Source organism: Penaeus chinensis, chromosome 4, assembly GCF_019202785.1.
Source record: "Penaeus chinensis breed Huanghai No. 1 chromosome 4, ASM1920278v2, whole genome shotgun sequence".
Classification (NCBI taxonomy): domain Eukaryota; kingdom Metazoa; phylum Arthropoda; class Malacostraca; order Decapoda; family Penaeidae; genus Penaeus; species Penaeus chinensis.
Window position 1 is genome coordinate 13,258,953 of NC_061822.1, and position 12,500 is coordinate 13,271,452.

The 12,500-nt window shown below is 38.7% G+C and overlaps 1 protein-coding gene across 1 annotated transcript in view; it reads right to left on the bottom strand.

The window, feature by feature from the left end:
- Positions 1-2,416: 2,416 nt before the first annotated feature.
- LOC125025202 overlaps positions 2,417-12,500 on the bottom strand; it is a 33,611-nt gene continuing 23,527 nt past the window's right edge. Inside the window, 6 exon segments of the mRNA XM_047613176.1 lie at positions 2,417-6,960; positions 7,179-7,275; positions 7,585-7,757; positions 8,320-8,404; positions 10,634-10,777; positions 11,005-11,105. Of these exon segments, the coding sequence (XP_047469132.1) occupies positions 3,706-6,960; positions 7,179-7,275; positions 7,585-7,757; positions 8,320-8,404; positions 10,634-10,777; positions 11,005-11,105 (3,855 nt within the window). The 3' untranslated portion in view covers positions 2,417-3,705.

Genomic DNA, 12,500 nt, shown 5'->3' on the forward strand with positions numbered 1-12,500 from the left:
TATATATATGATATATAATATATATATATATATATAGATAGATAGATATATATGAGAGACAAAGTACGCTACTTACCAGACCACTACAGAGAAAACGGCAGACTTGTTTATAGATTCTTTCTTCATGGCAGATTCTCAACAAAATATAACCCTTCGTATATTTCTCAGTCTTATAAACACAAACCCTAAATATATACAAGTATATTCTATCCTCGTCCAAGAATAACAATTTGCCATTCGCAAACGTCCATGTATATATATATATATATATATATATATATATATATATATCTTAACTTTTAATGTCAAATATGTTTATAATGTGCCGCCCAAAACTCGATAACTAAGCTTGATTCGTGAACAGACCGATGAAACCCTTGCCGGTGAACGGACCCTTTGCGACTGAGCTAAATCGCAAAACTCGAGACGACTTCAATACTTGTTCCCGAGCTGAAGAGCGGGTGACCTGCGCAAACAATTTTTTTTTGCGTTCGTGCTCCTTTATTTGCATTTAATTTTTCGTTATCATTATTATTTTTATTGTTATTAGTAATGTTGTTATTTCTGTTGTTGTTGTTGTTATTATTATTATTATCATGTGTTGATATTATTGTCATTGTAAATATTATTATAATTATCATTGTTAATATTATTACTATTGTTATTGTTATCTTTATCATTATTGTTATATTCAATTGTTATCATTATTATTGTCAATTATTATTGTTTTCTTCAATTGTTATCATTATTATTTTCAATTATTATTGTTTTCTTCAATTTATCATTATTTTCCTTATTGTTATTACCATTACAGTTGTAGTTTTGTCTTGTTCTTGTTATTATAATTATTTTTGTTTAAATTACTATTGCTCTTATCTTCTTTATCATTATAATAATAATTACTATTATTGCCATATTTATTATCATTAATGTTGTTGTTATCCTTGCGTCACCGTTGTTGTCGTAGTTGTTGCTATAATTATCCTTGTCATCATTAACATTATTATTATTATTACTACTATTGTTATGATTATGATTATCATCCTCATTATCTTAAGTATCATCAGTAATGTGTGTGTTTGCCTGCGTGGGCGTGCGTGTGTGTGTGTGCGTGTGCGCGTGTGCGCGTGTACGTGTGCGTGTACGTGTGCGTGTGCGTGTACGTGTACGTGTACGTGTACGTGTACGTGTGCGTGTACGTGTGCGTGTGCGCGTGTGTGCGTGCGTGTGTGTGCGCGCGCGCGCGATTCTTGTTCTTTCCTGGTTTAAACGTCAAGAAAATATATAACTAATAATAGTTTACTATTTCTGAGACGAGTGAAAGTCGCCACGATAGTGCTTCTTTGAATCCGGAATAAACTGGCAAAAGTAATCTCCATAAATATTTCAGAAACAAATTTTGCGATACAGGCCGAGACATCTATCGCAGGCGTGTTAATATAGGTTGGTCAGCGATAGATTTTCCTTCCAAGAATATAGATATCAGAATATTACTCCTAATTCCTTGTAAGATCCGAGCAAGGAAATCTCTAGGAAAAACAAAAGATCCAACCATGATTTTCGTTACGATTAGTAAAGAGCAGCTATTTTGTTTTATTTATTATTCTTTGCCAATCCCGTCGTCTTCCAGAATAGCATTCTACTAACCAACAAACCATTAACTTTGCAGAGATTTAGCACTGCAACCTTTGGAGAGTAATATTCCTTGTGTATCTTTATTATCTCAGGCTATCAAATATTGTTTACGGTTCCATTAAGAACAACAATACACGGGAACTTACAATCATTATGTAATGAGTAGGTATCACAAGCCTCTTTTTGTGAGTACTTCAATATATTGATTTTTTTATTTCATTTTACCTATTTATGTTCAACAACGCGATGTTTGTGCATTTTCAGAATAGCTAATGGCCAAAACAAATATCTGAACCAGACATTAATGGTCATACAGCATTATGATGAAGTATAGTGGTGATAAGAGTAAAGGGAGTTAACGTTTAGGATAAGTGTAGAGAAGGGGACGAAAAAAGGAAAAGGAATGTCTGGAGAAGAAATACCCGTGCAAAATCTGCCGAGGCGAGGTCCGAGATCCAAAGAAAGGTGATCGTCTCCGAAGCCCTCCACGGCAACAACGAGCAAGGGATTAGATTAGATATAGTTTCTAGGACTCAATTAAGTCATATTATCTCTATTTTCATTTTCATTTTCTAAGCATGGCCTTCTTTAATACTTCTCAACTTTTCTCTATATCTAGACTTCGTTTCACCGTTTGTCCCCAAGAGTTCATGTCTTCATGTATCCCAATTTACTTCCATTCAGATCTTATCTATTCCAATTTTCTTTGATTCAGATCTTAGCTTTTTTTCCAACCTTTTTGCGTCATCAGTGTACAAGGAGTAAGGAAAATAAGACTCAATTTTTAGCATAAAATTCTTGTGAAAATAGATTACAAAATCCCGCCCACAACGAAGACGAACGCAAACAGCTGTGCTCACAACAAAGGGTTGGTTAAGTTTGCAGATTTGCTTTCTCTCTTTACAAAAATCTCATTTCTTCATTTAACCTCAGTTCACCAAGACCTTTAACAATAAAAAAACGAAAAAAGAAAAAAAAAAAAAACTTGAAAAGGCAGCAAAAAATGGACAATGGGTGCTGTTGGTGAATAAAATTTTATTCACTGTAACAAATTAATAGTGTTGTCGACATAAAAAATAATACTATATTTTGTTAAAATTTAAATACCAAATTAAAACATCTAGCCCTTCTTTCTTTGTTTTTGCTTTCGTTACCTGTTACAAATCTGAATTGTTAACAAACAGATTCGACATTCTATGAAACCGGAAGGTATAAAACTCTGAGGATGCTTTTGTCATTCCCTTCGTCTGCTTGGCGTTGACTCTCCCTCTTTCGTCTGTCGGTCTACAAACACATACAAACACACACGCATATTTCACAGGATAGTACATCCACCCTAGACTTCGGTATGTGAATTAGCATTCTCTCTCTCTCTCTCTCTCTCTCTCTCTCTCTCTCTCTCTCTCTCTCTCTCTCTCTCTCTCTCTCTCTCTCTCTCTCTCTCTCTCTCTCTCTCTCTCCTTCGCACAATCATTCGTTCTGTCTCTGTCTGTCTGTGACTGTTTATCCATCTTCCTTTCTTTGTCTCTCGCCCACATTACAAAGAGATGCGGCACGCGCTATGCGTTCACCCGACCTCCCAACATACGGTTACATGACCAGCAACATTATTACATTAGATACATGATAGGTGTATACATATACAAAGAATCACACTTCTTGCTTGGACTATTACACGTCATACATGAGCATACAAAAGTCACGTAAAATGCTTGGTAAAGGCAAAAAAAGAAAAAGTTTTCTTTTCTATTTTTTCGCTTCTTTTTAACTTTGATACACAGTTGATAAAAAGTTTTGTGCCGATCCAAGTCTTTGGTCTGTTAAAACCTGAACGTGGCAGTTAGAGTGACTGATGCCCTCCTATACTAAAAAGCTATATAAATAATGCCAGGAAGTATATTCTGTTGTGAATAAATTACTTAATTACAATAATGTAAGTGCTACACTCCAACGAACTATTATTTTTTTTCTTCAGTACAAATGGCCGTACACATTTTTCTCTCTCTAATCACAGCCCGAATCACAAAAATATATATATTGTTTTAACTGCCGATACAAATGATATGTTCACTAAGAACTGACTAAAGGCTCAGGTTGTGCGACCGCTCTCTTGGCCGCCGGGAGCTGATCCGGCGGGAGTTGATCCGCCGGGAGCTGATCCGCCGGGAGCTGATCCGCCGGGAGCTGATCCGCCGAGCTCCCTTCCTCAGCCGGCGCGACGTCCTCTCCCTCCGTCACTCCTTCCATTTTCGCGCTCTCTTCCTCATTATCGGTGGCCTCTTTGGACCCCTCTCCGACCTCCATGTGAGCGTGGCCGTTGGTCAGTCTGGTTTCCTGATCGTCTTCGAGGGGCTCCTGCTGCGCCTGACTCTTTCCCTCTGCGGGGTCATGTGCGTCTACGTCCATCCTCTCTGCCTTGTCCTCGCTCGGATCCTCGTTCTCCGGTAGCGACTCGTCTGGGTGAGACTTGGAGATAATGTCAGCGCTGCACAGAGCACTCTCGCCCTGCACACTGGAGGCCGCAGAGTCCAATCCGTCAATAGCAAACGGGTCGCTGGACTCCATCATCCCTGGCCCGGTGCGGATCTTGGCGCCGGGCCTCAGGGAAATCACGAAGTCGTTGGGCGCTTCCACAATGTCGCCCGAACGGAAGTTGACCTGGATTCCACTGGCGATGTGAGAGTCGGGCTCCTCCTCCTCCCCCGGGTTGCTGATTATGGGTGGGTTGTACACGCCAGCGTCATGGGAGAAAATGAGGTACCGGTCCTCGACATTGCTTGCGTTTTTGCTGTCCTGCAACTTAGGACCGTCGATTACCTTGGATCCTGGGAGCACAGCGGGAGCACTTAGGATCTCCTGACGGTCATGGCGCATGAATCCCTCAGGATGAACATACTTGAAGGGACGGAAGTGGACCTTGGTATGCTCACGGATGAAGTTGGGCTGCGAGGCCGTGTAGTCACAGAAAGTACACTTGTAGACGCCATACCCACCATTGGCTTGGTGACGCAAACTGTGGCTATCCACTGCGTCGCGTCTGACGTTAGCGTAAGGACAATACTGGCAGTAATAGACTCTCCTCTCCTTCTCATCTTCTTTGCTGGCTGGCTCCTTCACCCCCTTCTTGTTTTGCAAAAGGAGATGCTGGCGCTCAGAGGTGGTGAGGTCAATATCATCCAAATTCTCTTTGTTTGACTCTTCCCCCCTGCTCTTGCTTGGTTTTTCTCCCTGGATGTTATTGTCATTAGAGCTGATGATGGGCTCATACTTGGGGTCAATGTCCTCAGGTGGAGGACCTTCACCATTCTGAGAGAGCATCCGCTCGTGGTACTTGTGGCGGTTAATGTGCATCATGAAATTAGCGAAGAACTTCACAGAGTAATCGCAGATGCGGCACCTGTACTTGTGATTCGAACCATGGAGATTGGAGTGAACGTGGTACTGCTCTGTCTTCTCAAAGGCTGAAGGGCACTTGTTACACTTGTACCTCTTTTCGCGTGACTTCCCTGTGACCTTGTCAATGTGCATTGGGTAGTACAACTTCGGGTCACCTATCCTCTTGGGGTCATCCTCCTCCACATCCTCTCTCTCTCTCGATGACTTGCTCTTCCCACTATACCCCTTGCTACTTCCCGATTCATTACTGGTAATCTTATCCTGCCCCTCCTTTTCCAGCTGCGTTTTCCGTCTCAGCAAGTCTACACCAGAGAGAGGAATCTGTTCTTCAACATAGTACTTGAACTGAGGTCGCCCACCACTTTCTGAAGCAATTGGTCTCAAACCAATCAGCTTCAGTTTGATTGGTGGATGGTAAGAGTAGTCCCTCTCAGTGCTCTTAGAGCTACTCTTGGAGGGCTCTTCTGAAGGTGGTTTTTCGTTCTCTGGGGCTTTAGGAGCCGGGGTTTCACTCGGGCTGGAGACAGGGACAGGTGCAGGTTTAGGATCAGGATCGGTAGGAGGAGGAGGTGGGGTAGGAGGAGGTGGTGGTTCTTTGGAAGCTTTTTCTGCTTGTATGGTCTCATCATACTGACTGTGCAAGAGGTGGTGTTGTTGGAGGTTTTCTTCTGTTTTGCCTGCATATGAACATCGCTGGCATTTATGGGGGTTGTTGGTTCCATGGAGAGACTGATGATACTGTAAGGTCAACAGCTTGGAGAATGATGCTGGACACTCATCACACATGTACTTGCTTGTAGGGGGAGGCTGTGGAACGGAGGTAGGAGGTGGGGATGCTGAGAATGGCCGCGAATTGTTGGCCAACTCATGGGTGTCACCAGAGGTCTCCACAGGTGTTTCGTGGGGGATTGTTAGCCCTGGAACTGGAGGATGTGTGGTAGCAGTTCTGTGCTGACTCATCATGGTGCGAGTACGTTGTTGGTACTCAGGTGTGTGCACCTTGAGATGTGCGAGGAGGTGAGCCTGCTGACGTGCACCGTAGTTACAGTGATCACACTTATGAGGCAGACTCGTTGTGTGGAACCGGGTGTGAATCTGAATCTCCTTCACAAAGAAGAATCTGGCAGGGCACTGTTGGCAGTAGTAAATGACCTTCTCATCTGCTTTTCTCGCAGGCGTCTCTCTACTCGCTGGTATTTCTGGAGGTTGTGGAGTTTCTGGGCGACTTGTATTTACTCTGGTTGTGAGCTGTCTCAACTGGTCTTCATCTGAGAGAGATGGGTCAACAATGGCATGGCATTGTCCCATGGAACCAGCGTGTACCTTCATATGAGCTGACATAACACCAGCGTTAACACTAACATAAGAGCAATATGGACAATGTAAACCACCGTTTTCTCTCGCTGCGTCAGTTTTGTGCATTTTCTCATGCTCTTGTATATTTGTTTTACGTAAATTAACATGTGGGCAATGCCTGCATTTGAACATTTTAAAGAAACGATTATCTCTAGACACCCAAACAAGTGGTATGTCATCTAAAACCATGGTGCTCTGGTCCGTCAATTTCGGAAGCAAGGAGGAGTCTGTGACTGTGTTATCATCGCCTGTATTGCCACTGGCAGCCACATTGTTGACGGGTGTGATGGTAAGAGATGGAGAAGGAGAGTTGGACCTGTCATCTGCCTGATTATTATCATTAACACTGCTCACCTCGATGCTGTCATCTAACACCGGATCCATTCCATGCACGCGGATGTGCTGGGATAAGAGGTGGCGACGTGTTACATTGTAGGTACAGTGAGGACAGCGGAACGGAAGACCTTTGGGCTTGTGGAACTGGCGGTGATGCATCAGTTTCGCACGACTCCTGGTCTCGAAGGGACAACTGTCACAGGCAAGGTTCCGAGATCCACTTCCAGGTTCCTCTTGCTGTAGAAAGAATAAGAAAAATTGTTTTAAGAAAACTGAATTATAATCATTCTCTGATCTAGACTCATGAGCAATAATAGTTTATATTGTACCCTCTCTTCACCAATTAAAATGTAAATCAATTCATGTAAATCACAACAATTCATCAATTCTAAAGACAAAATTTTATAACAGCTAACAGCTATTAAATATACTGTAACTTAGTAAACAAAACTTACAGGCACTGGTGCAGGAGTGCTGGATACTTTGCTGGCAGCTTCAAGCACAGAAGCTGGCACTTCCATTCCGTGAACATTCAAATGATCAAAGAGCTCACTGTAAAGAGGGATTTTTAAAATTTTAATATGTCTGTGTTAAATGTGACAAACTTGAGGTATTATAATGGTTTTTAGACCATCATTTCATCCTAATAACCATGAATCTCCCCAAAATTTAGGACTATGAAAACATTTGTATGTTCAAACCATTATTCTTTTCTATTTCTTATATATTGGGGGAGGGAAGAAGAAGAAGAAGAAGAAGAAGAAGAAGAAGAAAAAGAAAAAAAAAGGAACATTAATATCACAAAGGGGAAGAAACGGAAGAAGAAAAAAAGAAGGGAATGTTTCTTTTCTTCCAACTCACCCTTTAGTGGGAACATAATAAGGGCAGAACATGCACTTGAAGATGCAGTCTGGCCGCGAGGAATGGTAAACCACGTGCGACCTCATCTCGCTGCGCTTCTTGCTGGAGAAAGGACACTGACGGCACTGGAACATCCGCTGTGCTCTCATTGTACTCCATGTTCTCCGAATCCCCTGATGAACAAGAACAACTGTTATAGGGGCATACTACTTATTCATGACAGTTTCATCCAGGGCATAATGAACATTTTGAAGTCCCAAAGTACCTAGTTAATTGTCAAGGAACTACTCGCCATGTAACATCTTACTAAACTGAGTTTTTCTCTCATAAATAATTTACTGATTTATCATACATACTGTACTGGGATTATTTATAAATATCAACCCATAGAATAACCACAATCTTTATATGAGAAAAAATTAAATCATCGCAATGGGAGTATTACTCCTCCCGAGAAAGGCTTATCTTCTCTGCTTTGCATCTCTCAAAGCAAGAGAAAATATCTAACACCGTATCTCAAGGTAAAACAGCAAAAGGACTCTCTCTCAAGTGCAAAAAGCATACAAAACACAAATAATGAAATCCCTTCCATGAATACAAAAAAACTTCTAACCATTTCAAATCAAAGCAAAATCTCCCGACCCTGTTTTAACCCTGTAACCCTCTCAAGCTATACGCAACCCGTGTCTTAACCTCAACTCAAACCTTCACTGTCCATCCGAAATTGTGCTGTACCTGAGTTATCCTTTGAGTCTGGGGTCTGTCCCTCGCAGCGGCTGGTGATGCCACCTTGGCCCCCGTGACTGCTGTCGATGTGCAACTGCAAAGAGATGAGAAGAGAGTTAGCAATTCGTCTGGGCAATGAAGCTGTAAATGCTGTAGAGAGTGGTAGTTTTTGATGATCATGACAACTTATGGTTATTACTGTTAATGACGAGGATGATTGTAAATAGAAAAGAATAGTAGTAATAATAGTGACATCAAATAATCTAATAATCAAATTATTACACTCTATTGAAAAAGAGTGTTATACAGCTAATTGAAAGGTTAAATAGTTTGGGCTATCACTATCATTTTTATATCATAATCTTATCATTGGTATCATTATTATTACCATGATCATCATCTTCTATCAGTTATTAATAACCATTATCATCATTACTATTGTTTTTGTTATTGCCAAATTGCTTTTAAATTTATTGAAATTTTAAAACTATTTCTGGGTTTAGTCCCTCAAATTCAGGTTGGCTAGATAACATTTTTTCACTTAATTTACTACTAATCATCATCATTATCATAATAATAGTAATAACATTAATATAAGAACTGTTAATAACAATAAAAAAAGAAACATGAAAACAAGCAGACTTATATATCAGCTTCACCCTTTGCATATTTCCTTAAGTCTACTTCAATTCTGATCAATTTTCGTGAGAAATACAAATGACTTGAAAACCTCTGATCATATGTGAAAAGGTGTGTGGTAGAGAATTTTTTATTATTATTATTATTATTGTTTTATTATAATTTTTTTTCTATGGTAGAGGACTCATTTTATATATATATATTTTAAGCTTTAATCCTTCAAAAGAGAAAGAACTACTGTGCAAAGGTAATCTTTGTGACACCCTGACATGGTGAGAATACTGCTAACTCTAACTGTCATGGTTTCAAATGACATGTAGTTCATATACTGCTTGAAATTTTAATAATGACAACAAAGAAGAAAAAGAAGAAGAAGAAGAAGAAAGGAAAGCCAAGAAAAAAAGGAAGAAAGAAAGAAAAAAGAAAAGAAGAAAAAAAAATGCAAATAATATATTTTACGATTTATAATGGAGTACCTAACTTAGAAACTTTGAATCACACATTCTGTATTCGGAGCAGTTATTCCAAAATTACATGTCATAAGTACTTTTACAAATTTTCTTACTAAAATGCTTACATCTTGTGTAACAGATAATCAGTAAGTAAATACACAATTACCTGAGACTATGTATGCCCTTGATAAGTATTATTCCAATCAATAATAGAGCAGGATATAATTCTTAGTCCCTCTGTGTACCTTACTTCAATGCCCATATTGCTGAAGGTTTGCTAAGTGAATGCATCAATTGGAGATATCAACTCTGAATTATAGATTTAGATAAAATATTAAGGTATCAGCTGCAGTATGGAAAAATATCGTCATTATCCGTCCTTCACATAATGCTATAATAAATGAACTTTGGACTGTATACAGAACTTTATGAAGTTGTAGCAGCTATAATCATAATTGTTAATATCAGTTTCACCTTTAACCCAATGGCGCCGGGTATAGCAAATTAAAAAAACTCTACGCTCTGGCGAACGGCGGCAGCGCGCCGACTCTGAGCGCGTGATATCGGTCCATCAAGCCGAATCATTGCCTCGGGGCATTTTGGTGCGGCGCCGCTGCGGACAGCCGCACGCCGCACATCGTGCGTATTGTTATGACGGCGATAGCCGTGACCCGTCGCCATTGGGTTAATACAATCTTTTAATTAATGAACTTATACTGCAATGTGCTATTCACTTTATTTATTAAACCACTGGTTGTAGGGATATGTACTATCTTCAGCAGTTTTTAATGAATATTGAAGCACCCAGATAGCCCACAAGTACTCAGTCAGTCTATCAATAAGCCCTGTATGACCTCCCCAATTCCCTCATTCTTTGAATTTGCAGGATTTTTGTTTTCTTATAATGTTATTAATTAATATCAATGGTATTTATCATAATCATCAGTCCTATTACAAAATCATAAACATATGAATAACAATAAAAAATCAAAAAGAATCTTTACAAAAATCAATGAAAAGGACCAGTAAGTGACTGGTTGGTCAATGTATGCCAACATATTCATGTGTTCAAATTACAATGCATATTTCTTCCCTACTTTTATAAACATCAAAAACCCAAACAAATACATATAAAATTGGAAGCTCTATAAAATAAATATTACTAACACACCACTAACACGTGCAACTTACAGATACACGATTCTTCACACTTAGCAACCATAAACGCTTACCTGGACAGCCCTCTTGGTTCCGGCAGCATAACCACACACATCACACCGATGAACAGCATGGAGCAAGGAAACGGGCCCTCCTCGGGCATGAGCCAGTCGCACATGCTGAACAACGGTTTCACGCTCGCTATCTCTGTTGTATTAAAAAGAGGGAGAAGGGGGATGAATATGGGTTAGGTTAAATTGGGTATAATATCGGTTAGGTTAAAGTGGGTAAAAAATTAATAGATTCTAGTGCTTTCTAATCATTATAAAGAAATATGAAAGTAATAATGATAATTAGATATCATGGTTACTCAGGTCTTGGTACAGTTATCTGATTATGTTTAGCCCGTTAATGATGGTATCAGAAATTTCTCGGTTTCATTGACTCCAGAGGCTTCTGGCAACTGTCCTGCCGTTTGCCCTGGGAGTCCGTTACATCTACTTTCCCCATGGTGCGCTCTGGCATGTCGAGACGCTTATGCTGGATCTGGCATGTTGAGTTGGTTTGTTAAGACAGCTATCGGTGTGGCCCGGCTGATACGGGTTAATAAAATCTTTGGTTCCCTTACCTACAAACCATGACTCATCTTTCTCATTTAATAAATCTACTTCACTTACTCTACTTAATCTCAATTAATTACAGCCACGTTAACACATTTCTACAGACTAAGTGTGTGTATTCATCGATGGAAGAGAGGACTTTTTATCGCATTCATTTACCAAGTTGCTGTTTCTCAACCAAGACATCATGAAATCAGCTCACCATTAAACACTTCTAGCAATATTTGCACTTTATAATACAAAACCTTGTTTACGGGACATGATTGCAATTTACAAGATCCTGAAATTGGATAAAACCAGGGTGGTTATGACATGTAGTTAATTATGGCCACTGGTATTCAACTAAGAATTGTGGGCATTTAATTTTGACTTTTATTTTTGTTAAGGGAATTCATTGACTAGCAACTGGGAAAATGTAAGTCTCGGTTACTACATCCATCTATAAAGGATTAAATGATTTATATTCTCTGTCTCTCTCCATGTACTGTATTTATATGTAAACCTTTTTCCATGAGGCTGGGTAAATAAACAAATCTTTCTTCCTCAGCATAAAAAAAACTTTTCCCCCTACTAACGAGAAAAAAGCTTCCTTTCCACGTCCGTTAATCATCCATCCATTAGCCACCACCATTCCTATCCTTCTTACTCTCCATTTATGTATATATGTGTGTGTAATTTATGTATATATGTGTGTGTAATTTATGTATATATGTGTGTGTAATTTATGTATATATGTGTGTGTAATTTATGTATATATGTGTGTGTAATTTATGTATATATGTGTGTGTAATTTATGTATATATGTGTGTGTAATTTATGTATATATGTGTGTGTAATTTATGTATATATGTGTGTGTAATTTATGTATATATGTGTGTGTAATTTATGTATATATGTGTGTGTAATTTATGTATATATGTGTGTGTAATTTATGTATATATGTGTGTGTAATTTATGTATATATGTGTGTGTAATTTATGTATATATGTGTGTGTAATTTATGTATATATGTGTGTGTAATTTATGTATATATGTGTGTGTAATTTATGTATATATGTGTGTGTAATTTATGTATATATGTGTGTGTAATTTATGTATATATGTGTGTGTAATTTATGTATATATGTGTGTGTAATTTATGTATATATGTGTGTGTAATTTATGTATATATGTGTGTGTAATTTATGTATATATGTGTGTGTAATTTATGTATATATGTGTGTGTAATTTATGTATATATGTGTGTGTAATTTATGTATATATGTGTGTGTAATTTATGTATATATGTGTGTGTAATTTATGTATATATGTGTGTGTAATT